This window comes from Chlamydotis macqueenii, chromosome 2, assembly GCF_036417535.1.
Source record: "Chlamydotis macqueenii isolate bChlMac1 chromosome 2, bChlMac1.mat, whole genome shotgun sequence".
Taxonomy (NCBI): Eukaryota; Metazoa; Chordata; class Aves; order Otidiformes; family Otididae; genus Chlamydotis; species Chlamydotis macqueenii.
In genome coordinates this window covers 140,881,776-140,909,506 of record NC_141557.1, presented here as the reverse complement: position 1 = coordinate 140,909,506, position 27,731 = coordinate 140,881,776, and the positions used below count along the sequence as shown (strand labels likewise).

Sequence of the window (27,731 nt, the reverse complement as noted above, 5' to 3'; positions counted from 1 at the left end):
ATCAGGTGAAGACAGATCTAGGTCTTTGACATTTTAATGAACTAAAATTATTACTGATTTGGGTTATCAAACCAGGAAGCCAGAAAGACTGAACCAACCAGCAGCTAGCTGATCTTTTCAGCATCAGCCACTTACTATAAAGAGAGATAAAGGCTTCACAGGATCCAACTATTTCTACTTACTTAATACTTGAATTATGGGATTGTGGTAGAAAAGCACTCTCTATCTTAAAGAGACATTTAGGCTCTTTCTAATAAATATAAGGAAAAAAGAACCTACAAATTGGTACATTAGGTCTAAGCTTTAACTTGAATTCTCTGTCAAACATGAAGTATATGTTAAATGTTCCTGAATTCTGACAATCTAAAGGAAAAAAAAAAAAGGCAGAATTGTTAGAATTGTTATAGTTCAGTTTCCTACATCCTTCTTTTGCTTCACTAAAAGGATAAACAAAAGCAGGTGAGCAATTTTAATCCACATTTTAAGATTAAATATTTATGGTAGAATGATAATTTTGCTCCTATGAAACCACAGTCATAATTCATGTGATTAAGCATCAAACGCCTTCCAGAAATTCATGCTCTCTTAAACAACACATTGGAGCAGATCTGTGTAAATAACCTAAATACATTAATTTAAAACTTTTAAAATGTCAGTCACGACATAAAATATTTGTCACAACTTTATTCTAACTCTCCAAGCCTGAGGACTCAGATGATTAATCTTACACGTTTGCTTCCTACATTTAAGAAGCAATGTAACTTCACAGTTTCTGCAAGTTTCTTACTAGCCCCTGACTTCTCTTTTTAAGACCTTCTAATGCACTTATTTTCTTTTTAAAAGGTCTATGGGATACTCGTGAAGTAAAAAATATGGCAATCACTGGGCTTAAAGGAGCAGAGGGGACAGCAGTAGAAAGAGGTAAAGGAAAAATACTGGAAACATTCCTTTTACGAGGTTTCTTGCATTACATGCAGACTCATCTGGCTTTGGTTGGGTTAGCTTTCCAACCTGTCCTATCATTAGGAGACTTCCTATGTTCTCTTCTAGCCCCAAGTCTTACTAGGTTCATGACCTTTTCAGAAAACAAATATAAGTTTTACTGGTACTGGTATAAAACAACCCTGCTGAAAAGTTAAAAAGTATTAAAGCAAGGCTCCTGCTATGGAACAGCTGAAGAACCATCTTCAGTTTCTCAGGAAATAACTGATTCGTGAGCCTTGGGAGTGCATAGGTAGGGACCCTCTTGGTCTTCCCCAGGCTCTAGTGCTCAGGAGAGTGTGTGAGCTCCAAGATTTCTAAAAGCTCCCTGAGACTTTGGTGAGGGCCAAACACACTCACTGATGTCAACAGGGATTTTGAACTCAAGAACCCTAAACTTGACAGATGGAGTAGAGGCATTGCAACACTGCTTAAGAGTCAAATTGTGTGTACAATGTATTTTTTAACATATTTTTTCTGCAAATTGAACAGATTTATATGATGCTTTTTCACAAATAATGCAACACTTCAAATCACCCGTTAAATTCCATGTGAGTGAAACTTCTTCCCCATATCATTGATTTGCCAAGAACATGGGTTTATTAGTAAATACCACACTTTCAAGTGAATTCAATGCGGTTGGAGATTGAGCATTAATCCACTTTTGGCTGACTTCTGTTTTCACACTTCTACTCTCACAGTAAGCTCTACCATCCACTTTTAAACACAAGCATCAATCCTGGACAGACATTAAAAAGTCATATTAGCTGAAGGCTTATATGTTTTACCAGTCAAAATCAATGCTGCTTTTTTCATTCTAGTGAAGCAGGAGTAAATACATTCATCAAGTGTCTTACATTCTAACTAAAACTCTGTTTTGAAATAACAACAGTTTATAAACTGAAATATCACTGATTCTTTAACTTTTCTTATGTTTTGTCATAATCCAAGCAATAAATACACCTTTTAAAAAGAAACGTGAAGCACAACCTCTAAAGTTTTCATCTGTAATCATCATTTTTTGTTTTTCCTGAAACAGCACATGGAGTAATTCTTCAAAAAGAGATAACAAAATACACTATCAAAATCATCTTACTCCATTCTTAACTGTCATTTAAGAGTAACTAGCTCATGTTTTACTTTAAAAACTACATTGAAAACTACATTAAATGCAAATTATAGAGATAAATTGTGCTTAGTAATAAAAAGATTCTAACTAAGCAGTGAATCCTGCAAATTAAGAGCCTCAACAGAAACTTGATACACCCTTATACTGGAAGTTAAAAAGAGGTTCAGTGCCTCACATTTTATAACCATGAAGTAAAAGCAAACACTTGATGGAAGACCCATTCCCACATTTCAATGATTGAGAATTTAAGACAGACTTAAATATACGAGTACTAAAAAACTAAAAGAGATCTGAAAAATCAAAAGAACACTCTATCTAAATTTTATCTTATGATTTTAAGACTGTACAATACTTGGAGTTGCCATTACACACTTTTTAGTTTCTGAGACTATAACGCTCTGTTATAGCACGGTCAGTAAGTGTTGCCCCATTAAGTCCACTTACCTTTTTTTTTGGTGGAGGAAAAAACAAAAACTAACCCAGTTTGGCTTTATGAGCACCTAGTCAGTATACTTTTTCTGCTCCAAGAATTAATACTGGCTTACACTCCTTCAAAAAACAGCATGACCTCTGAGGGTTCCTCCAGCTGCTTCTCTCAAACCAACCACTGCCCTCACCTCATCTTACCTGGCTTTCAGCCAGTTTGCTCCCATCCAAACCTCGTATCTTCATTTAGCACTGACCAAGGCCCTATCCAAAGGGGACACATGCAGCTGGGTGCCACCAGTGCAATGCAATCACTACACAACATACTTAAGAGGTTGTTAAAATTTAAATATTTCAAGTTTGCATTTTAAACCAAACTTCTAACTTTTTCTATCAAATAGGAAAAAAAAAAAAACCAACAAACTCAAACTTTTGAAGTAACCTGCATGACCAGAAACAACCATGAATGAACTGAGACATTCGACTGCACCTTACTGAGAGCACACCTGAACGCCTACAAGAGCGGGACCAGCTGCAGTTTTGGTCTTCACTACATATCTTCCTTGAATTTGATATGTCAAATGTAACTTCCAAGACAATTACTGGTATTGAGTTGCATATTACTCTTTGAAAGATTTTTCTTCATATATTTTTTTATTTCTAAAATTAAAGAGGAAGAGCAAGTACTGCAGATTCTACAGCTTAAGAATTTAGGAAAAAAGGTCAGAGGAAGACTATTAATGACTCTGTATTCACTAACTTACCAGACAGTCTTTGATTATTACAGAAATCCTATCAGTGCCATGCACTAAGTGAGAGACACCAGTAAGTCAAGATCCATCCACCTAATTTATTACATGAAAAGTAGGGGGCAGAACTTCCCTGAATTAGCCTTCATAAGCCTTGGACATACCTTCTGAAAAAGCCCACATTTGGTTTTAACACTTCCAGTAACAGATAATACATTTGATTGCCCTTCATAAATTGTTCTAAACTTTACCTTCATTAAAATACACACCTCTGAGTTTAAATTGTTCTAGAATAACTTTTCAATCTTGTCAAACTCTGAAAAGCTAAAAAAAAAATGTTTCCTTAACAATAGTCATACATTATAAAGCTATCTCTTAACTATCTTTTTAATAATCTTAATAAACTAAGGTATTTCATTATTTAAACCAGGTAAATCACATGAGCTCACATATTAGATCAACATTACAATGTGATATTTATTGTGCTACTGTCATTTTAACAACATTTGGCTGACAGAAGTAAGCATCTCACATTCCACTTTCCCTCATGACCATTTTTACTGACATTAATAGTACTCCATATGCATATGAAATTCCTTATGCATATTCCATAATTTATCTAGAACTAGTATCAGCCAGCACTGCTAGTACTACAAAGGTTATTGTCTCTCTCTAAATCTCTCCTTTTTCTCATTCTCTACACCCCAAAAGAACCAACACCTGTATTCTTCCAGTGCTACAAACTTTCTATATAGTCTCAGTACTTGCAATTCCCTATCATATATCCTTATTCTAATGCTACTGCCTGTTTGCACTTCAGTGAGAAATTAAAAAAATCTTCTGTCTTGTGGAAAAAAAAAAGACACCACCCACTCCAAAACAAGGATTATTTGTTTCAAATCACAATTATCCATCCCTCCTCGCTACCATGTATCTATCTAATAACTTTACAGGGAGAGCTTAAAGTCCTTCAAGTCAGCCATTCTGCTGGAGCAGCACGTGAGCACGGAGCAGTGAGCGGACAAAGTGACCAGTCATTAAGGAGGGGGGGTCTGATCAAAATCCTTGGATTGACAGTTATAGGTGGGCTTCACTGTAACACAAATAAATACACCTGCTTCACTGAACCTGATCTGGGCCATCAACTGACAAACATCACTTACACAGAACAAGAAACAGCTCATCCCTATGTGTTTTCATCCCCTGTACACCAAATTCAAGATCAGGTCATGTCTGAACAATGTAATTAATTAGCACAGGACTTGTCTAAAAATTTCACTGCTTGGTTCTTTGGGAACTATGAATGATAGTATTGAATATATTTTCCCCAGAAAAGCAATTACAAATTCCAGGAATTTAAATTAGTTTAGTCAAATATTTCCCAAAGTACTACTCTTGAAAAGAAAGTACAGGTATGGCACAAGCAATCTTCCTCTTAAATAGAAAATCTGATTTTAGTATATTACTGCACAACTAAAAAGAATATAATTTTTAAGAATGTTTGGAAATAGGAACAATTTTTTAAATTGTGTTAAAATCAAGGATATGACCCTCAACTTTGCTTCTTCACCAAGACCAAATTAAAATAAATGTATGTAACTTATTTTTTAATTACTTTCTTACATTCATACCACCATTAAACTTCAATGCCTATTTGCCAAAGAGATCCAACTTTTAGCTTAAAAAAAAAAAAAAGAAAAAGAATTGCCAATGGTTTTATCTCCTAGCTACTGTCTGCAGGGATCTCCTCCAAAACCCCCAAGTAAGGACTTCATGCATGCTCGAATCTTACATCCCATCCTGCATTCATTACTTCACCCCATTAACATTCCACGCAGAGAGCCCTTTGCTGGTTTTATGAGGCGAAACCACAGAACGTCAGGTTAACAAAGCCCTGCCGAGAACATTCCTCTTGCTAAAACTATTCATCGGGAGTCTGTTTACACAGATTTGCAACGAATTATTAGTGTTATGGAACTGGAGAAAAAATAGAAAGGTTGGTAATAAAAATACACAACTCATCTATACCTACAAATAATGTTAATCACTTTCTTCATCCCCGATATTATTTAATCATATTATTGTTCACTAAAATAAATTAAAAACATAATTAGCATGCTCTCTACTACTTCATGCCAGAAATTTTTAAATTTTTTGCTTCTCCACTGAGTTTGTTATAGGGTTGTAAAAAGGAAAGGCTTTATGGCTTGTAGGACATGCGGACTGGATGTTTTCTGTACTGTTCTGACATAAAATTATTATTACATTGGTACCTACAAATAATTTGATGATGTGGATGATTCAAGTCTATATTCTTATACTCCACATATATAAAATAATAATTAAAAAACAAGGCTGGGTCTGTTATTCTGGGCTCCGCCTCACCAGTATTTAAGATTAAAGATTACATGAAGAAAGCAGTAGTTGTGGAACTTACATATGAACAATATTAATTTGATAATTAAACTATTATTAATTCACAGATCAAAATTCATGTGCACTCCTATACATATATCCACAATAATACACAGCCACAACAGTCAGGTGTTTACACTGCATTCCATCAGTATTCCCTCCACACCATTCACATCATCTGACCTGCCATGCCTGTATCCTGCTGCTCCAGAAGAACCTCAGAAGCTTAGAGGGCTTTAACTGAAGTCCTCTTTATTCAAAAGTTTCTTTCTGTTTTGCAAAGAAACAGGAATTCTTTGTATCTTTCAACAGAGCCATAAGAACACTTGTATTAATTTTTAGATTTAATAAAACTGATTGACCAAAAAACTACACAAGTACACAGAGATTTGTATCTACCAAATAAATTTCACTCCTCTAGTAAGAGTGAAATTAATTAATCAGTTAGCCACTGCTTTACCCAGCTTGCAAAAGGGGAGAAATAAGATGCTACCTTTATTTTAAAGAAAGGATGAAAAGAAAAACCAGAAAACTAGATGTTAAATAAAACTTATAATTGAAAAATATGCTAAAGAAATAAAGCAATATGCTGTAGTAAAGTTTTGCATAACATGTCACTGTTACTTCTAAATACTTTCTCTAGTTACTGAAATAAGAAGGTCACAGAAACACAAGGTTTTACTGAGACACAACGGAGTGATTGTGAACCCAAATGACAGTTACTGTAACAGAAGGTACAACCTCTCAGCAAACCTTACTTACATTTTTAAGTTATCACCATTACAGTAACACTATTGCTACAAAAGCATGTCCATGAAAACGTTGGTTTGAGCTGGTTAAGTTATATGACTTACACTTTATCTAACAAATTTTTAAAGGAACAAAATGGGAAACCATCTTGAAATTATGGTTGCTATAGGAAACACTAATTCAAGAGAACTTCCCAGTACTGTCTATTTTTAATAATGGAAAAACATTTACAGACTTCATTTACATCATTTACTCTAGTTTTAAGGACAAAAACTGTGACTTTCAATAATTTCTGAAGAAGAGATTTTCTACATTTTCCAAAGGCCATTTAAGCTTGGGAACAGAGCAACTCTAATGCTGAATTAGCTGCCTTCCTATTGTACCATTTCTCACAGACAGAAGTACAGTTAAGGCAGTTCAAGTAAGAATTATTTACTTTTGAGTGCTTCCAATTTGATTCTCATTGCAAATCCTAAAAGTGGCATCGATCAAATATCCCCCATTCAAAAATCTCATTTACACATGCTACTATGCAAACTCTGTAATAACTTGAAATCTCTACTCAGTAGTAACCCATTGTTTAACTACTAACTTTATTTTTGCCCTAAAAAGAGAAAAAAAAAATTGTAAAGTTAAGGTCATAAGCATATACAGAGGGCCATTTTCACAGGGACACTGCTTATACAGTGGGAGCTTAGAATAAGGACCACCTCCAGTAGGCAGCCAACTGCATTAAGAAATCACTACCAAATATTTCCAAGATCTGCAAGAAAACTTGTTCGACCCCTAGTAAAAGGCCACCACTTTCAGGCAATTGCCTGTTGTTGGTCCCTTGGGTGGTCCAAGACCTGGGTGGTCTAGCAATTTTAGCTTGGACAGTTATTTCAGTTTTTACTGTATTTAACTGTCTCACATCACATTTTATTCTTCTGGAGAAAGAATTCAAACTTCACTAAAACAAGAAACAGTCTTATTTAAATCTTGCTTCCTGAACATTAACACAAATCCTATGAGAAAACTCTATCCCAAAACCAAAACAAACAAACAAAAAGCTTTTACACTACATCATTCCAAAATGAAATGAAGGACCCGAAGGACCCACAACAATCTTGAACACATAATGTATCTGCACGGTAGTTTGAAATCTTTAATGTTGAGGCTACTATTAAGGTTTTCATACCACAATTACTAGCAGATGCACCTGACAGAACTGTAGTGAGCATTATTTTTTTTCTTATTAGTGTGGGATGTAAGAAGGAAGATAATCAGTTCAGATGAAGTTTCTACTTCCACAGTTGGCCACACTGCTTCTGGCACCTGGCTAAGCTCTGCTTTGATTTCCACTGTATACACTTTACAGGCAATCTGTTGTGGTGAGAAATCGTTTGAACAATGATGACACAATGGAGCATTTCTTTTAAAACTGATTCTTAAGACCTGTTACTATCCATAAAAACAACAGCAACAACAGAACTGTGGTAACTACTGAACCCTAACATTTAACGAAGTAACAGAGAATGATAACATTGGGTCTGGATGCAGTTCACCATACTGTAGTTTCTCAGCACTTCTTGAGAAGTACCATCCAATAGCTTTTGCTGGGCACTACTGCAAGTTCAGATTTATCCTTTATTTTTCCCCATCATACTGGTGTTCATTTTTTTTCCTTTTCTTTCTTATCCATTACACATATCGGGCACAAAAAAATAAAGATACTTAAAATTGTCTTAATTATCAAAATGCATAAGACTCTGCAGTAGGCAGCTCAACTGTTCCACACAGTAATATAAACATAAAGTCTAAGCAGATTAAAATTCAAATAATATTCCAGTAAGATTATTTTGCAGACTTCAGGCAAACACTGAAACACCAGATGGTACCAGTAAGTGACCAAAACAAAAAAACAAGAAAGAATAGATGCTGATTAAAAAAATAATTAAACAAACAAACAAAACAAATAAAAAAACCCCCAACAAACAAAAAAAACCAAACAAACAAAAAAAAACCCCCCAAAAAAACCAACCCTCCCACCCCCAAAAACACTAAGAGTTTTGATCAAATCAGAAAATCAAATCTGGATGTCAGGGGTAGGGTGAGGGGGAGCAGTATTTCTACATTTTGTACTTCATCTTCATCCTCCTTTTTTTTTCCCTAAAGAGAGATAATTATACAAAAAAAAAGATTCTTCTCACAATGTAGAAAATTTATGATTAACGAAGGTCAAAGAAGTTCGGAAAGATTCAACAAAAACACTGGCAAATGCATTAATTACCATTATTATCTCCCAAGCTGCCTTCAGGAAGATTTAGTAATAATGTTGTTGTGTTTGAAGTTTTTCCTCAGTTTCAAATTAAGAGTCAATATAACAACATAGATTATAAAAATCTACTTCACGATTTTTTGTTTATTCTTAGCTAATTATTAATGCATTAGATGCTACACCTTGCCTCAAATGTACATTGTCATTACATCCTCTGGGAAAAGGAACTATTATGGGTAAATAGGTGTTTCTTAAGGGCAATATTGGATCGTGGGGCTAAAAATAAACACTACCCAATTTCCCAGTAAATACAGTCCTGCTCCTTTTGGAGGAAAAAAATAGCTTAAGTTATATATATTAACATTTTTAATAACATACTTGCTTAATCAAAACTGTTTAATATTGTAAATATTATTTTAATATTTTAAAATACTTAAAATCAATAAATAATACTTATTCAATAAACTAATTCCTCCCCAGTATAAATGCTGATAAATTATCCTTCTTTGACCCGATGATGAGCTCCAAATACTTCGTGTGAAATCTCAGTGTGGAATAGGAGCAGCATTTGAAACAGTGCGAAGAAGTATCTTTAAATATGCTTATATCTTAAAGAACAAACACATTTTAAAACTTTCAGTTGTAGAATTCTCCTGTGTTATTGATTTTCATATGGAAAATGTATGAGCAGCATATGTAAAACTGCTCAAACCATTTTGCTGTTAAACAAACAAGCACATGCCTAGAGGGGACAGAAGAAAGAAACTGGTCTCCTTATGATGAATGGCATTAACTTGCTCTGGCTTGCCAAACCAGTAAGTGGTGTGAATTTAATGGTAATTAGCGGAGATCAAAGTTGAAGTACCATGAACAAAGTATGTAAAATTGACAATATCAAAGAAGGGAAGTATATCACGGGTGACTGAAAAAAAATTACTAGATTTATTTAGAAACTTTGGAGCTGTTAATAGAAAAAGACAGATCCTTACACAATGTTTATTTTCAAAAAAGTATTATTGATTAAACAGATTTCTAGGAGACTGCTTTCATGGGTAAATTGGTCAAAAAAACTGATAGTGAAGTAAACTATTCTGTAATAGCTCCCATTGTGGACACAGTGCTCAAAATTATATTTTCTCAAGAAATTCAATTCTAAGTCAAAGTCAAGCATTGTCCCTCCTACCTGGCAAACAACTTATCAGCCATTCAAAGCAATAGAAGCTCACAGGCATCAGAAAAAGGCAGAAGAGGAGAGAGTTCGAGTGCTTTACATGCAGTAGGCATTAAGGACTATTAGTAACAGGAAAAATAGTTCTCTCATTAAATCTACATGTCTTAATCAAGACTGACACTATAAAACCTATAAATTTAAATTATACATGATTAATCTGGGGAAAACAGCCCTGGGGTTTCTTTTTAGTGCTTAAGAGACCTCCACTTCCACATAATTTCAGCAGGAATTAAATTCCTATCTCAAATATTAGATGCTTAAAAAACCTGCCGCGTGCTCATTAATACTTAATATATAACTATCGCTATAAAATTCCATGCCTCATGTAATACCCTTCAAGCGAGAGTCTGAAAATATTCTTATGGTAATTCCCATAGTGTTTTGCATGGATGGCAACATGTATTTTTGCAGATGAACTGATACACAGAAAAGTTACATAATTAGCCAGGATCGATATTAACACAAGATAGCTTCTTTCTACTGTTATCACTAGCTCATTCTTTTAATATGGGTAAAATAATAAACAATGAAAGTAAGCTGCAAGGCTGTTTGAATTAAATGTGTTAAACCTAGGTACAAATAAATGGTCCACTATAATAAACAGCAATATATTTTTTACTTTAACCTGAATCTTCAGTAATTAGTGAGGTCTATTGAGAGATTCATTTCAGCAATGACTAAGTTTCTCAGAAGATCAAAGATAACTGGTGTCACACTCTGCCCTAACCAAACCCAGATTCACACTTTCCGTTACTTATTTACATTGATCTTATGACTAATTTTATAGATCCATCAGAATAAGTGTTCTTTTACTCTTTTACTAATATTTGTTTAATTAAGTTAATTAATTACAGCTTAACTGAAATATCGTACAAGAGACCTCACGCAGCTTTCAAAGTGTGGGCTGAATCCTAATCCTTTTTTTTTTTTTTCTTTTAACTAGCAGTAAGGATGAAGTCAATAAATTGTCAATTAATAACATACTTGCTTTGATGGCTCTTCAGTAATTTACTTTCATACCACTTCATAAATTTCTTAGGAAAACTTCTGAGATCGCTGATACAGTACCTCTGCCATGGGAAAATTTGGTTTAAATCTGCTCTGCTGCCAATAAAGCAATAAGACTAACTGGCTGATAATCCTCCCACACTACACTGTTTAGGTATATGCACTCAACCAGTGAAAGTTTAATTTGTTCCGCTAATGGCACAGAAAACTACTCAAACTTATTCACCATATAAATTTGAACTTCAGTCTGCTACTTTTTGTTATTCCATAGGCAGAAAATCCAAGCTATCGAATGCTTTGTAACTCAGACTATTTTATCTTTTCTTTGATCCAAAGCATAACAATAATAATGGGCGCTATCAGTAACTAAATATTAAACTGCACTTCACAGAAGAAACATATTAAAAAGTCTTAGGAAAGTCTGAATATTATTGTCATTGGCACACTGACGTGCAAGGCATATTCTGCCGTTCTAAGTAACTGTGACTTTACTCAAACTACTGCACTAAAACTAGTGATCCTAGTCACCTTTTACAGATTTCAAGCTGCCGTACTTAACATCTTTTGTCTAGGATTTCTAGCGGGATGACACACATCTTTATCAGATACAGTCTATTTTTTTGGAGGACAATTTAATTTGTAAGAGCACACTACAAATTCAGTAAAGAAGTCATCTAAGCTCAAAATACGGGTTTTCTCCAAAGTTATGTTGATAGCATTGATACAAGTTTACGTAAACTAAAACATATATTATGCATAAGACAACATGGCATGCAAACTTCATTTAAAAATGTTACAAGTTGTCATATATTCTTGACAGGCCAAGGCCAGGTGCAGTCATGCAAGAATTCCTAAAATAACTACGAAGAAACTATTATGTCATAAGATACTTTATTATTATCCTATCTTATGAAGGAAAAGCTACTGGAGAACATTAGAAAAACTCAATCAACTACCACTCTATTTTCTATTCTACCATATATAAGGAGAGTTTGTCTGCACTTCTCTAAAAGATGTCAACCACACTGCACTGGTACTGACAGAAACTAGGTAGGATTTGTCAAAAACCACCGAGTGTTCGGCTGGCATTCTTCCTGGGGTATGAAGAATCAACTGGAGATCCTACAATAGACTGAGTTACAGATAAAGGAATTAAAGAAACTATCCTCCTGTTCCACTTGTAATCCTCTGGGAAACAAGAGCATTTAGAGCTAAAAAGATCCATATTTTCTCTCAAGTTGTAATGCTCTGATATATTTATAGGGGTAGGTCAAACATTGTATCATGGATTACATCACTTTTCTAAGCTTTCCTCCAAAATCTCCACAATACTCAGAACATCCTATTCACAGATATAATGAGAACAGATATCTTGTTCTCTCCTTTCACCTATCCACGTGCATTTATGTATACAGGTACAGCTAAACATAAAAATATTTATAAAAACTATGACAGCTGTCTGGTAAGAAGTAATTAGGTATTCCCACTTTTTTCAACTGTAATTAAGAAATCAACTCTGGTCAATTGAAATTTTTATTTTGGCATTCCAGTTTACGAAATGAATGGTAGGAAGAGGGCTTTATCTTTCTTTTAAGAAAATAAATAAAAATCTCTGGAAAAAGAAAAGGAGTAGGACTGTAACCTGGGTCAGCTTCACATTTTTGCTAGTTAAAAGAATTTTTATTTGTTACACTGGTTCTATTTCTCTGACACAGCAGCAGTAGGAAGGCTTCTATGTTCCAATGCAGTCGGAAGCCATGGCCCTGTGAGGTGTGAACCCCACCATGCATAAAGGCTAGGCAGCACACAAACAGCAGCCCTACATGCTGGCTGCTAGGCTACAAGGCAACAACCTCTCCTAGAAACAGCATTAAGAAAGAGGAACATACAGGGGTATCTGTATCACACAGAAGTGGCAGAACTTTGCTTGTCCCATGTTGGAAAGCATGGCATGAACTCAGATCTTGCTTTATGTCCTCAAAGCCAGGACAAAAATGCTGCTGCAACTCATCCTGAGTTATAGTGGCTCCCATTATAACAGCATTCACTTGCAAGCGTTTCACTATGGGACCTCACAGAAAATGCATGAAAAACATCTTGATCCCTTAGCATTACCTCATGCTACTTTTGTACAAGTACCCTTCTTAATTACTCATTTCTATGCTCTTAAAACCAAATGTTCTGGAGCCACTTGCTCAAGTATATTCACACCTCAATATATAGAAACCATTTACTGAGCTGCTGCCATTTGAGAAGAGGTGACAAATTGGCAGCTAAAGTCAAATAGAGCCAAGCCACAGTCAAGGCTACAAGACTATAACTGCTAGTGCATCCTTCTTGGAAATATCTCTCCATTTTTCTCTTGGAGCAGCCCATTAGAATGCCTCTGTGGTGAAGAGGAATGCAAACCATTCCAAAACACTGTACTTTGCAAAACAGCGTAAGATAAACCCTGTCCTCCCTGGCTATATCTCCAATACCTCTAGCAGTGCTGCCTTGGACAAATATTAGTGAAGATTTTAACCATCATATTTCTACCTTTAAGGTGGATTAATCTTGCCTCTCAGTTTTCCCACCAACAGGAAGGCAGGCACGATCTTTGAGTTTGTGCCTTAATTTGCTGCCATTGTGTAGAAAACACCTGTTCCTTCCATCACGATTTTGAGATAGTGATTTTCCAGAGCAAAAACCAAGTTTGTACGGTGCATTTTAGAGATGCTCTGTTCCAGGAAACAAACTGAAATTAAGTATAAGGAATATTAATTCTACTTGTAACAGAAACAAGAAGGAAAAAAACTACTCAATCAATTCCTAAACGGTCCTTAAGTAAGCACTCCTGCAATCTCACTGACTGCTGTAAGATTATGAGTATCCCTGGACAGATACAACATGGACATTGTTGTCTGCCTCTGAAGTGCAACACAAAGACAAAGTTCACACAGCCCTTACAGATATTCCAACATGCAAAAGTAGGTGTTACTGCTCTCACTCATCAGTCACAGTAACTTTTACAATTTCTGCAGTAGTGTTGACTTGGGAAGTGTAAGGATATTTGAAACACATCATCCGGCACTTCCTATCGAAAACTCTGATTCGAGTGTAACTGGATGCACACTCCTTGGCACTGTGTAAGCATTTGAAGAAAAACTGAAGTTGAACAGTTAATTTCCTACATGTCTATCTTTTCAGAGGAAACATGGTATCAAGCTGTGAAGACAAGGAACCTGACAATGCACTCATCTGCAAAAGACTGTGCAAGCTGCAACATCTCAACAGTGCAAAGAGACAGACATGCTTTTAATACATGGCTGTTATCAGCTATTATACTCTTATGTCCTTAAGTGAGCATGCAGGTAACTTTTTTTAAATTGCTACCCATACATACATGTGCTTTATTTTGATATTTTACAAATCTATAGGATTACTACTTCCTCACTACAAGCACAATAAAAGTCAGAAAAATCTATGTTTTACAACAAAACAAATAAGGTCTTAACATAAAGTTGAAATAATCTATGCATTAAAAGTGAAAAAAGAGAAATATTCTGATTCTTAGGTGCTAAATGTTCCAATGGCTCTTGGAAACAGAAAGTCGTGAACTGAAGATGCAATGATTAAAATAATACTAACCTTGGTTAGCAATTAAATGATCACATCTCCCTTTGGACTGAAAATGTAGACAACAGCTAGTAGCTGACATCTCACTTCAACATTTTACAGCTGCTCTAAAGCAAAGACTTTAGACATTTGAATGCATGCACACATCTTATTTTCCCAGGATTTCAAAGTCCACATCCAGGCTGCTGCTCAGCCATTATAAATGAGTAATTCAAGTAGGGCATGACTGCTTCTTGTATTAACTTGATAAAGATATTTCAGTCGAAGTGCGTCAACAGTTGTGTTAAGTCACCCCTTTCACAGGCTTACACTTCTTCTGCGTTGTTACCAGTGAAGAAATAAAGTAGTATTATTGGCTTCAAATTATTATAAAAGTCACTACACCAAATATAATTAATATCATGAAGATTATTATATTTTTACTACACTTGTTTTCAAAACTCCAAAATACAATCAAATATACCTTAATTATTTCCTGATTGTAAATTAAAAACAATTTTATTAACTGATTGCAATCTGCACTAAAGTTTTATTTCATTAGACATGCAACTGCTTAAATATCTGATATGTGCACTTAAAACACACACATCTGTTTTCCGAACATTCCATTATACTGAAGATCGCTTTGTATCCATCAAGTTCTCCAAAAGCTGATGGAATAATTTAATATAATTTAATATAATATATTATATTAATATAGTAATTTTAAGCTTATCCCTTAATAATGGATCTATTATCAAACATAAACAAAACGATTTTGCAATAATTTCAATGCCTGAAAAATATTAAGCCAGGACTTTGGCTAAAATATCTTTCAAATACTACAAAGGTATACCTATTGAGCACCTTTTTCTTGTACGAATGTTCAAGTCACAACCTAGAGAGAAGATTTGCTCAGTACTGAATTCCTCTTTCTCTTATCACAGCAGGGACTTCAACAAGATAGCTCAAAACTAGAGGGAGAACATATTTCATGTTCTCCTTTCATTCATTTATTTCCATTGAATAGATAACTAAACATGAATATAGCTACACTAAGTATAAAAAATATACTGTATATATATAATTTATTCAAAGCCCAGTGAGGAAAAGATGTTCGGTTTATTTAAAAGATGATTAATTACATCTGACTGATTACCCTCCATGCCATGGACAAATACAGAACAGAAAAGAATTCTATTCAGAGCTGATGATCCATCACATGCACTCCGTAACCCTGCTCACTAACGTTGAGCCAAACACTGTATGTAACGCTTCATTTGATTCAATCATATCTTCTCTTATTTCTCCAATAAGAATTGTTTCTATTTACAAAATTTCCATTATTTTCTCCATTTCCATAGGAGGCGGAAAATCTCTGTGATAGTCAGTTCTATTATTATACTTTATACTGTATTTAAGCAATGTTTCTATATGGTTTAAGTAGTTTTATTCCAGAAATAAAACAAGCATTGTTACTTTTGGGAGGAGACAGGAGATGGAAAGAGGCAGTCAGCCTCTGATTTTGATTATTCAGATTATTATTCTGATACCTAACATTAATTTTCAGATTATAATTTATTTTCATTTCTGGTTTGCATCATATTATCAGAATATGGTCTTATTTTCATCTGGCATGACAGTTAGTTATCAACACTGAAATTCCAAAAGATGTGGCTCAAACTCCTTTCATATCCCCCTTCCCACAGGCAGTGGGCTATTTTTCCAAGACTTCTGGACATGAGGCAGCAGAGTCAAAGCTGCTTCTCCAGCTTGGCACCGATCCCAGGCAAACAGCCCAAGAAGCCGTACAGTGACAGACGATGTACACGCGCTGAGAGTGGAAGAGCTGGCAGATGCAAGCAGACTCTTACTGTGCCAACTGTAAGAGCCAAGGCGGTTGTTCAGGAATGCCGATCCCTTCAGGTCTCACTGTCAGGGCACCCATTCCTCTGTGCATAACCATGCAACGCTCTCTAAGTTCAGATAGTACAACCCCAAAGTGATTTGCTATTCTGCTTACAGACATAAAGGAAACAAGTTCCTAAACCTCTTAGGGATTTTTTTTTTTTTTTCAGATCCTTCTACTTCATCTTGAAAATACATCAGGAATTGGAAAAACACTTCAGAAAAGCAGACTTTGCACTAATTTGCTGTGCTGTAACTGGAGTTCAGTATCAACAATTAGCAGCAGCAGAGTGTTTGAATGGGAACTAGGAACTCAGGTCAGCAAATTATTTTGCTCCAGCAAATGTTTCTATCTTAAGTGAACCAGCTGCAAGGTTAGGGTAATACAGAGAATTTTCTCTTTCAGATATAACTTCAGAAAAACAAATTGTTTTTTTCCTTTTCAAAATACATTTTCCTCTACTGAAGAGTGTAAATCAGATAAAAATTAAGAATTAAAAATATTTAGCTATTTAACTGAACTATACATCCACTATAATCCTACCACTGCATTTCTCAGATTTAGTACTCCACGTGATACTGAGAATGTCAAGATACCTCAAATACACAGTATTTGTGTCTGAAGTTGCTGTACTTAGAAATGTGTTATATAGAGACACTCAACATTAAACGCTCACATTATGTAAGTAGGCTAATCTTACCTATTAAACAGAACTGAAAAGTCACACGGTGCGCTGTTTTCCTCGTACCAATTTTAAGTATTTCTGCCACCTTAGACAAGTACATAGGCAAGTATCTTGCACACACTAGTTGTATTTCAGCGCACAGGTAAAAGAAAAATGACATCAGCTCATACAGCACAGAAGCGATTAAATGGTCTAAAGGTTAAAAGTGACTAATGGTTCCTGCAAGTACTGATTTCTACATGGTTTGCAGAATTTTGATACAAATAGTCATTAATTTTCAGAAGCTTCACAGCACATGAAGAAAATGAAACTAATTTAAATATTTCTGAAGTTGGACACCTTAAAGATAATCTGTCCAAAATAATTTTCAGTTTGGTTAACTATAGGGATATGTCTTAGCTTGGGGCTCATCATTGGGATTATCTAGTCGAATTTACAAAAGAAAAAAAAAAAAAAAAAAATCAATACACTGCTAAGATTCTAACCTGCTGTGTCTAATCCTGGCTGTGAACTGTGAAGGGCTGCTTTCTACAGAAAGCTAACTATTCGGTCACTTAGTAATAGTATGACTTTATTTTGTGACCACAAATGGCTATTTGTAACATCCTGGAGAGGAACTCCTGTGGGAACTTCAGGACAGTAAGGTCTGGGTGGAAGGGGACAATGTGGTTGAACAGTCACTCCCCGTATTTAAGACTGCATCCCAAACCTAGTAAGTGAGACTGTTAGTACATTTGTGTGCATCATAACCAGAACATTGGAATCTTTGGAGTGACCTGCAGCTTCTGTCTAATCTACTACAGAGTTGAACTATGAAAATTATTCAAAAAACGAATTTTAGATTTAGAAAAAGTATATATTTAGATCATAACTTCCACATTAAAAACAATGGAGATACTTCAATTTATGTTGTTTTTCATCAAATGTGCTATATGTTTACTAACACATTATTTGATCACTTGTTACCAAAATTTGAAAAAGCAAAACTGACCTGGTCAAAATGCATTTATATTTTACCACCAGAACTCTACTGATTTTCAGTTATATGTATTTAGCATTTTATCACCAAAAAATAGCCATGTTATATGAATCATTTACATCACCAAAGCAGCTGTGAGAGCAATATAATTCACTTATAAAACCTGGAAACAGTTTAAACACCATTTGAAAGTAAACAGTTACAGTCCCTTATGCCCATGTCTGGGAAGCGTCCAAATGGAAGTTAAAGATCCCACGGCATTTTTTCAAAATTAGCAGGAGCTATCCCAATATGTTGGCCAACATATATTTTCTCAATTAAAAACAGATTTCCATGTTCAAAGCTATGTGTCAGCAATTGATGAGAGCATATATGCCTGTCACATTTCCAAAACTCTCTGTACCATCAGTAAGCATACAGTCACCTTGCTGAATAACGCTTTTCCAAATGCCACAAGTGGAAAACATGAATGCATTTTCATAAATACATGAAGTACAGATACATTATTGTTATGGAAACAGAAGTTATCATTTGAACTCACATTTAGATTTTCTTTCATACCAGAAGTGTTAAATATTACTTTGGCAGCCATACCAAACACTTTGATACCACTAGACTATAAGTGAACAGAAATCCTAGAGAACACACATGCACACACGCAAAAGAAAGGTAGCAGAAATAACCTCATAACTGTCATTCCCTAACTTTTACACTCAGGTTTTTTGTTACTTTTACAGAATTTTCTATGTTATGCTCTGTTCAAAGAGAAGGTGGGGAGATTTCTTTTATGCACTTTAAAGTCTGCATACTCCATATTACCCACTACTCAAGAGCTCAGATCTTCAGTCGCCAATACGGAAGCACAAGCAGCTATCTCAGGAACTACATGATCAACTACATTACCTCTAGGCAGAACGCTGCCTGAGTTAAAAGAAAGTCAGGCAATGCGTTTCTAAAGAAAAAGGTACAAACTCAGACGAGATTCAGGCTTTCCAACTCTCACTGAACAAATATCCTAGTGCAATATCTGAGGTTCCTGCTGTTTGGAGTTGAGTCCCCATCTTCATTGTTCAAGTTCTGTTAATATTTGCCATATTACCAAAATTTTAAGTGATACTACTAAGAAAAGGAAAATAGCACTTTTTTGGCTAAAGAGATTACTCTGTTGACTTCCATAGTGCAGCTGAGCAGTACATCTCACAGGCTTGAAAGAAAATCAGAAATATTTTCTAGCAACTTTAACTACACAGGCTGGCTTCCTAACAAGTGATAGGACAGAGTGCGGCTTTTTAAAATTATTTTGAATATCAATTTTTCAAGTATTATTTAAAAAAAAAAAACCCTCAGAATCCTATTTAGTTACAATTTCAGAATTCTAGGTTATGTGTATTGCTGAAAGATTTATGGCATATTAAGAGAAACTGAATGCAACGTATGCAGAGAGATGAAAACACCTTTTCCCTCAAGAGGATTTGCAGAATCACTTGATGGAAAATTGAAGTTGCCTTATTCCTGCATTGCACAATTACTTCTCTATAACCAGAACTCACTGCCAGTTGCCAGAGCTATGCAAACCACTAGAAATAGTGTTAATGTAGTTTGCGTTGTACAGTACATTCCTCCTTGAAGCTACTCCCATGGACATGACATTTATAACTGGAGCCAGCAGAGTAATAGACTGTGTTTGAGATAGTTTACTTCCCACTTAGAAAAAGTAACAAATGCTGGATCCTTGTAAGACAGTAGAAACAGAGGTGACTCAAATCTGGGAAAATACCTGATACTTAACCTGGCCGTCGTGCACAACATATTGAGCTGTGAGGGTAACGGGGAAGGATGAAGCACACACAAGCTTGTACAAAATAAAAAGCATTTTAAAAGAGGCTTTTACTTTCTTATACAGTTATTAACTAATTTGCATTTACCACTGTTACCAACTTGCTCTTTCCAGCATCATCCTCCTGTCCTGAAGGTCCTGTACGTAGTAGTACCACCATCTGCTGCCTCCACTTGAACTTGCGATGAAATTAAAAGATGCAATATATTTTGTTTACTACAATCAACTAATTTCAAAATCATAAGAGAGAGAAAAATTGAGGGAGAAATTGCATTACCGCAAAATACTTCTGCCTGTAAGTTTTGTAACTCAGAAAAATTCTAAAACTTAGCCCTGCAGTTCAGTCAGTTGAACTGCTATTTTTAATCCAATTTAGAAAAATTCTTCTAAAAAGGTGGACTTAGATGAATTTAAATTCATCTTACTCTCACACAAGTATTACATGAATATGGTGTTTTCAGTAACTTACGCTATTGGCATTCATATTTTTCCAAGGCAAAATATGAGAATAAGCCACATTTTAAAAGCAATTAAGACGATATAAATGTTGTGCACTGCAAGAGCACAGTTCTCAAAAGACAAGAGTCCTGGTAACTATCATAATCCTTTTGAAATTGTTCATATTAAGTTTATAGATCACTTTGTTCCTCTATTCCCACAACTAGTTGGTATGGTAAAAAGATCAGTCCCCTAGTTTTATATGTAACATCTTTAACATTTGCTCCCCTTTCTGTGCATGTGATTAAATGTAACATTTTGAAATCCCAAAGTTCTGAGAAAAACATAAATCCTTGTCCACAGCTGCTGTTTGACTCTGGAAACACATGCATTTTCTTTTCAAGCATCTACCATCAAAAAATCCCAAAGGACTTGAACTGGAGAACACCTGCATCTCTTCATTTAGTTCCAATAACAGAGTCTAAACTTCGAAATTACAAAAATAGATGCTATGTTCAGCTGCAGTTACATTCTGCCCCTAATTCCCGTGAACAAAAATGCTAAGAGCATGAAATCATTCAGGCAAGCTCTGTCATCGAAAGGATAAGATTTTTTGCACCAGAAGCCCAGTGGGAACTTGATAGAAAACTGGCAACAATTACAGATAAAGTACATAGTGAAATCCTCAGGGAGAGAAAAGGAAATGTAATAAGATAGATGGGTATAATTTTTACACATTAATGCCCAAACCACAAATGTGAATTGTCTTTAATTACTCCAATATATTAAGCATTTTTACTCATTCATTGTGTCAAATCTTTTCAAAATACTTCAAATTAGTTTATGAATTCTCTTTTACAAGGGTTTATTTATTTATTTATTAGCACAAACACTCACTTAAATTAGAAGTGAGAACTTTAAAAATATCATTGTTCCAGCTTTAAAATAGAGACCTTGCAGTATCCCCAGTCTAAGTAGTCAAAATTAAATAAAAAAAAAAAATGTCAACAACAGACTTTAACTGCAAGAAAGGGGGAGTTGTGGGCATACATATGTGTGTGCATGCACAAAAACCAAACCAAACGTATGTAAAATCTTTCACCTCCCTTCAAATATGTTCTAACAGCTTAACTCAGTTGGTTTATGATAGGAAAAAAAAAATGTTCCTGCTGGTACAAGATTTACAGCTTTTTTTTATGTTTGAATATACGATTTCTTCATTGTTAGAAGTATTTTTACCTCACAAATTATTTTTCCTTTATTGGAGGAGTGGGGAGAATAGAGTTGTCTAAACTTAAAAATATTGACAGTGGAGAAAAAAAAAAATCCAAAAATCTTTGGAAGTTTAAGAAAAAATACCACTTCGGTGAGAAATCAACAACTTTTACAAGGTTGAATATTCGCTCTGCAGCCTTCATGCAGCTTTCACAAACTGGAGAAGCCTTGTCACTCTGCCTTTGCTCCACTGGCTGTATCAATTTACCACACACAAGCACAATATTAATACAGGTACTTTTGTTTACTCCCTTGTTTCACTGCTGCATTACTGAATATTTAAGCTGATCTCAAAGAAAACTTTATTAATAATATTTATTTTAATTCTTCTTGATTTATATCTAATAAAGCTGTCCATACACCAGCTGTGCACGCAGTCCCAATTATTCAATATGGCCAACCAAATAGAGCTTAATCAGTTCACCTCATCTATCCAACAGCTGCTGATAATTAAATACTAAAACCAGCATTCATTCTGAAATCTCCCTTTTTCTCTCAAAGGCCAGGTGAAACAAACAAGGTCTGCAGCTTGCTCCCAGGGTTAATAAAGCCAGGGTTATTTCAGAGAAGCAGTAAGAAGGCCTTCCCAAGCCCTGGGGTAATGGAATAATCTCCTGTCTTATTTATTTTACATGCTGTAGTTTAGATAAAGACTGGGGAGCACATCCACTGATTTTTACAACGGCGCACAGAGATACCTGGGGCAGTTTTTCATACAACAAAAGTATCCGAAATTAAAAGCACCAGCATACAGACTTGTATTTAAGGACTAAACAAAATCATATTTACATTCTGTGTCCCTGAATACTCCACAGTTTCCCACTGTGCTAATGACACTTTGTGCACCAAACAATAAAATACTCTTGCTAAGTAATCACCAGTATACGCACTTGTTACACATAATATTTACTTTGCCTCTATATGCTCTACATGGCACACTTTAATGCTGCCCTTTCTGGTATTACATTTTACAGAGAGTTTTTTCCTTTGCTGGTTATACTCGATACAGTATGGTACTACCAAAACTGTGTTTCTTTTCCTTTTCCTCTCAGCAGCAACAAGTGAAATAGCAAGAAATAAAATACTAGTGTAAAATGCTTTATCACCCAAATTGTAAATACACACTCAATCTTTGCAGGGACACCTACAGACAAGCAGTAAAAGCAAGCTGCACAATCATTCTGGTCACCCAGGATCCTACGATTCAAGCAGTACAAGACAGTAGACAGTTGCTGACTCGACAGGAGGAGGGAAGGTCCCCTACCTGTTCTCCAGGTAAATACACCCCGATTTATACAAAAACCTCATGCCATTTGCACAACCTCCTCCTTGGCATTTTACATCCAAACAACTGCTTTGATTTTAGACCAAGCTGATTTCCATTCAACTTCACAGATACATAATAAAATAATTACTCTTCACTAATTTTTACATAAGCAAAAAAATTTTTAACAGTCACTTGCATAGGCATTGTATTGCATTTCAAGATTCTTCCGGAGTAACCAGAAATTCCTCTGCAATTGCTTCTCTTGGTTTTACACACAAAAAGATATGACATCATTCCGTTCCTAACGGAGGTGGCTAACTTGCAGTTCTTTAGCTTTGTACAGCTCCCTGCGGCACAGTCTGACCAGCAGCTCCACCGACACTCAGTTTGCAAAGTTTTCTCAATCCTTGTAGACGGAGAGAAGTAAACTGAGTTTACTCGAGTGCTGGGTGACAACTTGTCCAATCCCACCAAGCTGGAATTGCTGTTCCGCTTCTCTCTTTTGAGCAATCATGTGCTATTTTGTGAGCATCAGCTGGAGAGCTATTTGTACACGCACTTTGTAGAGCCAGAAGACTTGGCCAACCCTGCCTTATCTCCAGCAATCTGATAACACTGAACAATTCTAGATTATTTTTCGCAAGTCTCCTGGATAGCTTTTTTCATTCTTTCAACAAGCAGGTTGCACTACTCTCTTCACTTCTTTCTAGTCCAAATTCCTATTCCAGAACATCTAACATTATTAGGATAAATTGCTCAAACAGCACAACTCCAGCACTGCACAATCACCTCCAGCAGTGCAGCTTTAAATAACCCTTTTATTCTCCTGAGGCATAAGTTGAATTTGCTGTCAAATTATCCACTACAGCTTTCTTAATTCCTAAAAGTCACTGCAACTGACAGCAAAAGCACTTTTGTGCTCTCAAATCACTTCATGTTTTCTCCCCGTGTAGTTTTCACAGTTATAATGAAAAGGATAGCCACATCTCATCTATTAAATTGCTTCAGTTCCTTCGGCAAGTATTTGAAAGCAAAGGCTTTAATTAACTCCCTCATCCTTTGGATAGAACCTGAGATAATTTAGATACTAATGTTTCCTAGTTTAATTTATATTTTTTTAAAAATCTTTTGTAGTGCCCTAATTCTTCATATTCACTGGGACCAAAGCTTTATGACATCAGTCAGCTTCTCTCTCTTGTTTGTCGCCAGTCAGAGGTACCACCCCACAGATCTAGAGCAGAGCTGGCGTCTGAGCACGCAGGTTAGCGACTCCCATCGAGCACACAGAATCAATGCAACTTTCCTGAGGCACTGGAGGGGTGACCGAAGTGCCTGGTAAATTTTCAGTTTTAAAATCTTAGCAATTTAAATGTATTTCCATTCATCTACAAAACTGGTACCACAGACATTTGTCTGTTACAAACCAATTTTCTGCCTCTCAAAGCCCCTGTGTATGAGCCTGGCCGGCACTTCATTTGTCAGTGCCTTAATTCTCACAAGCATCTCCTGTCACAACCTATCAAGTACTCTCTACTATCTAATTGCACTATCTGTAATACTGATGAGCTAAAATATGTGATCACTGTCACCTGTAACAAAAGCAACAATTCCATAACACAGGTAAGTACGCACAGCTCTTTTAAAATGCAATTAATATTATAAGACACAAATGAGAAATTTAAACTGAAAAGCTCCTCAAAAAAGGTAGAAAATGCAATAATTAATAATAGATAATATTATTATGAACATTTAAAAGCTACTTAAGCGAAACAGAAGGTGCCACAGATTTTCACTTTTTGTTAAAAAAGGATCTGAATAATTCAGAGACTGTTGAACCATGAATTGCTTTTCGGTAATGTTCTAGGGGCAAGAACTTAATATAATTGTTATAAAAACACTGCCATAAACATTTCCAACATAATGCTCTCCAAGAAACATACAAATACAGTTACTGAAAAAATAACCTAACAACTGCTGAAGTGCACAGTGCTTACAAATATTTACTTTGCATAACAATCAAATGTTGCTTACATACACACACAAAAATTAGCAAGATGGTAATAAATTCACTGTTACTTTTCATAGTAATGACATTCAATAACCATTACACATGAAAAAAAAACTAGAGAAAAGCAGCACTTTTCAGTTTACTTTTGTGTTTCATAATATTGGAGTCAGCTAATTCTTTTGCTTTCCTTAAACTGGTTGCGTTTTGGGGGTGGTTTTTTTTTCCCCTATTCACTTCAAGTCTTAGCATGGAACAGGATAAAATTTTAAAAACACAAAAGCATGATTTTTAAAACGCACCATACTGACAGCTAAGCCTAGATCCATGTGTATTTCACAAACTATATTATAGTTATTATAGACTAGATACATTTCAAAATTGTCAGTGTTGCTTAAAGCAGACCAATGTTTCGTTTAAAGCCCACAGAAACCATAAGAATGTCAGGTAAGAGTATTTATGCCCACAAAGTCAACACCACCCTTAAATTTATCCAAGTAACTCTCTGAATATATTAACTTATTTCTCATTTAAATCCACCACAACACCAAGTTTGATGACATAAAATGCGTGCTCTGTAGCATTTTAAAAATCACCTTTTTATTATTAGCAAATTTTATCATAAAAAAATTAATTGAATTACAAATTATGCTGTAAATTTATATGAATCATTTTGAATTCAATGTGTCAACTTCTGTAAAAGAAGCACAATCCAATAGACAAAGAGAAGAAAGAATAAAACTAGTATTATCAACACGGGTCCTGCTCCCCCAAAAAAGTTTACAACAGGTTCCGTATAAATAATTTCAAAGGCACACAAAGTCAGTGAAGTATTCTGTATTGAAGACTACATACATCAAAATGCTACTTTTAGTTTTTGTGTCTCACAGTGACCTAAAGTTAAGTTATAATGTGTGCAGTATGTGAAAAAGACACTTTGGCATTTGGCACATTTTATATCAAGCCTCTCTTTTGAAAACTATATTGGATAGGAAAAACGTAATGCGATACCAGCTTAACAAGAGTTTTGCACTTACCAGAATTATGGCAGTAGTCCATATACTGTGGAATTTGGATTGTAAAGGCTACCAAATCTGGAGCTAAGAGAGATTCTGGCTTTCTACTCTCATTGAGCCATTTACTGCTGTGTAAGTCTCTGGTGTCAGAAGGGCCTTGAATTAAAGGAATCAGCTTCTCTTTTCCACCATCACCTAAGATAAAGATTAGAGTCCTTACACCTTTTACTGTAACAAGATAAATTTTCAACATATAAATATTCACTAGTCCAAAGAGAACTGCTATTAACATTGTAAGTACAGAATTAAAAGAGGAAATAGAAAGAGAAATCTCTCATAAACTATTAAACAACTTCCTTAATGTTATCTTGTAAATGCCTTTACATTCAGGAGGATTTCAAATAAAGTCATCAATTCTCTTTAAAATAGTAATTTCCAGCCCAACTTTACAAAATAATTTCTTTAAAAATCACCATGAACTCAGTTTAGCGTTAAATACACTTCAGTTTTAATGTACTTGACATTAGCTGCCTTTACATATTAAGAGATCATGGACATTGATTGGAAAAGTCCCTGCACACTCTTCAAGAGAAATTATATTAAAGAAATTTTAAAACTATTTTCACAGAGCCCTCAAAAACTTCACAAACAAAATACATACTTGTTGCATTAATGGAAAAATGAGACATTAAACAATAAACAGAATACATCAAAATTATGCTACAAATAAAGCAAAATGCAAATATTCCGTATAATATGAAAATACAGAGTTATTCCAGTTTCTTCAGTGCTTTTAGAATAACATTTGTCTCAGCAGAAAAAAAAAAAACCAACATCTTAATTTTTTTATTCAGTGTAAAGGTTGACTATACTGGGGCCAGACTGGATCATCCTGGCACACTTAACAATAATAAAAACCCCAAAACAGAATACAAAAAAAACCCCTCTCTGATTCATAGGAACAATGAGTAAATTCTTGTTTCAGTAACTCTCCTTGTAAAAAGCAAGGCCAATTCTCCTATACAGGCAATAAAGTTTTACATGGTCCAGCTGCACATACCTGGGGCTTTGGCACAAATTTTTATTGATCCCACGGTCCCAGAGGCACATTTGACCAATGATGTGCCGCAGTACTTCAATTCAACGTTCTGGATTGAGCCCTCAAGAGTTGGCAGGGGATTCTTAGATTTCACACCTAATAAAAGAAAACTGCAAATGTACTAGCCTGTTGAATTTAAATATTTTTTATATTCCTTCACTAAGGCATTTAAACTTAATTATACTTTAATTATCTACCTTAGATGTTCTTATAGCATTTTTGTTGTGATTCACAGTTTTTAAATGGAAGCGAGAGAACGTTGTACATGGGCATTTAAATATATAGAGATACTGTGAAGGAAACACACAAGGCCACTTAGAAATAGGAACAATAAATATGTATATACGGACATTCATACACTTTTGCTTTCACTTTATAAGTGCCACCTCAACTATTCTCTTTCATGTTTTTATTACAACCCTTTCATTTCAGGATCTTAAAATGACTAAGTGTTTTCAGCTTACATTTAGACAACAACATTTTACTCGGTAGCAATGTAAAGCACTAAATCCATGCTGAATGGCACAGATGGCCTATGGCACACTTGCCATTTTTCAACGGAAACTGGAGTTCAAACCTTGCCTTAGGTCACAAGTGGAAATAAGTTTTGGTGGTCTTTGCTCAGCTCCCATTTGTGCGCACCAGAAAACTACTGCACCGGTTGGAAGAGACCAG

General features: G+C 35.2%; 1 protein-coding gene across 10 annotated transcripts in view; it reads right to left on the bottom strand.

Moving 5' to 3' along the window:
- VPS13B (vacuolar protein sorting 13 homolog B) overlaps positions 1-27,731 on the bottom strand; it is a 465,113-nt gene that overhangs the window by 287,151 nt on the left and 150,231 nt on the right. For all 10 annotated transcript variants that reach the window (XM_086741084.1, XM_086741085.1, XM_086741079.1 and 7 more), the window contains 2 exons: positions 27,018-27,152; positions 25,979-26,152 (listed from right to left, as the gene is read on the bottom strand). In XM_086741084.1, coding sequence (XP_086597210.1) covers positions 25,979-26,152; positions 27,018-27,152 — 309 coding nt within the window. The remainder of the gene's footprint in view (positions 1-25,978; positions 26,153-27,017; positions 27,153-27,731) is intronic.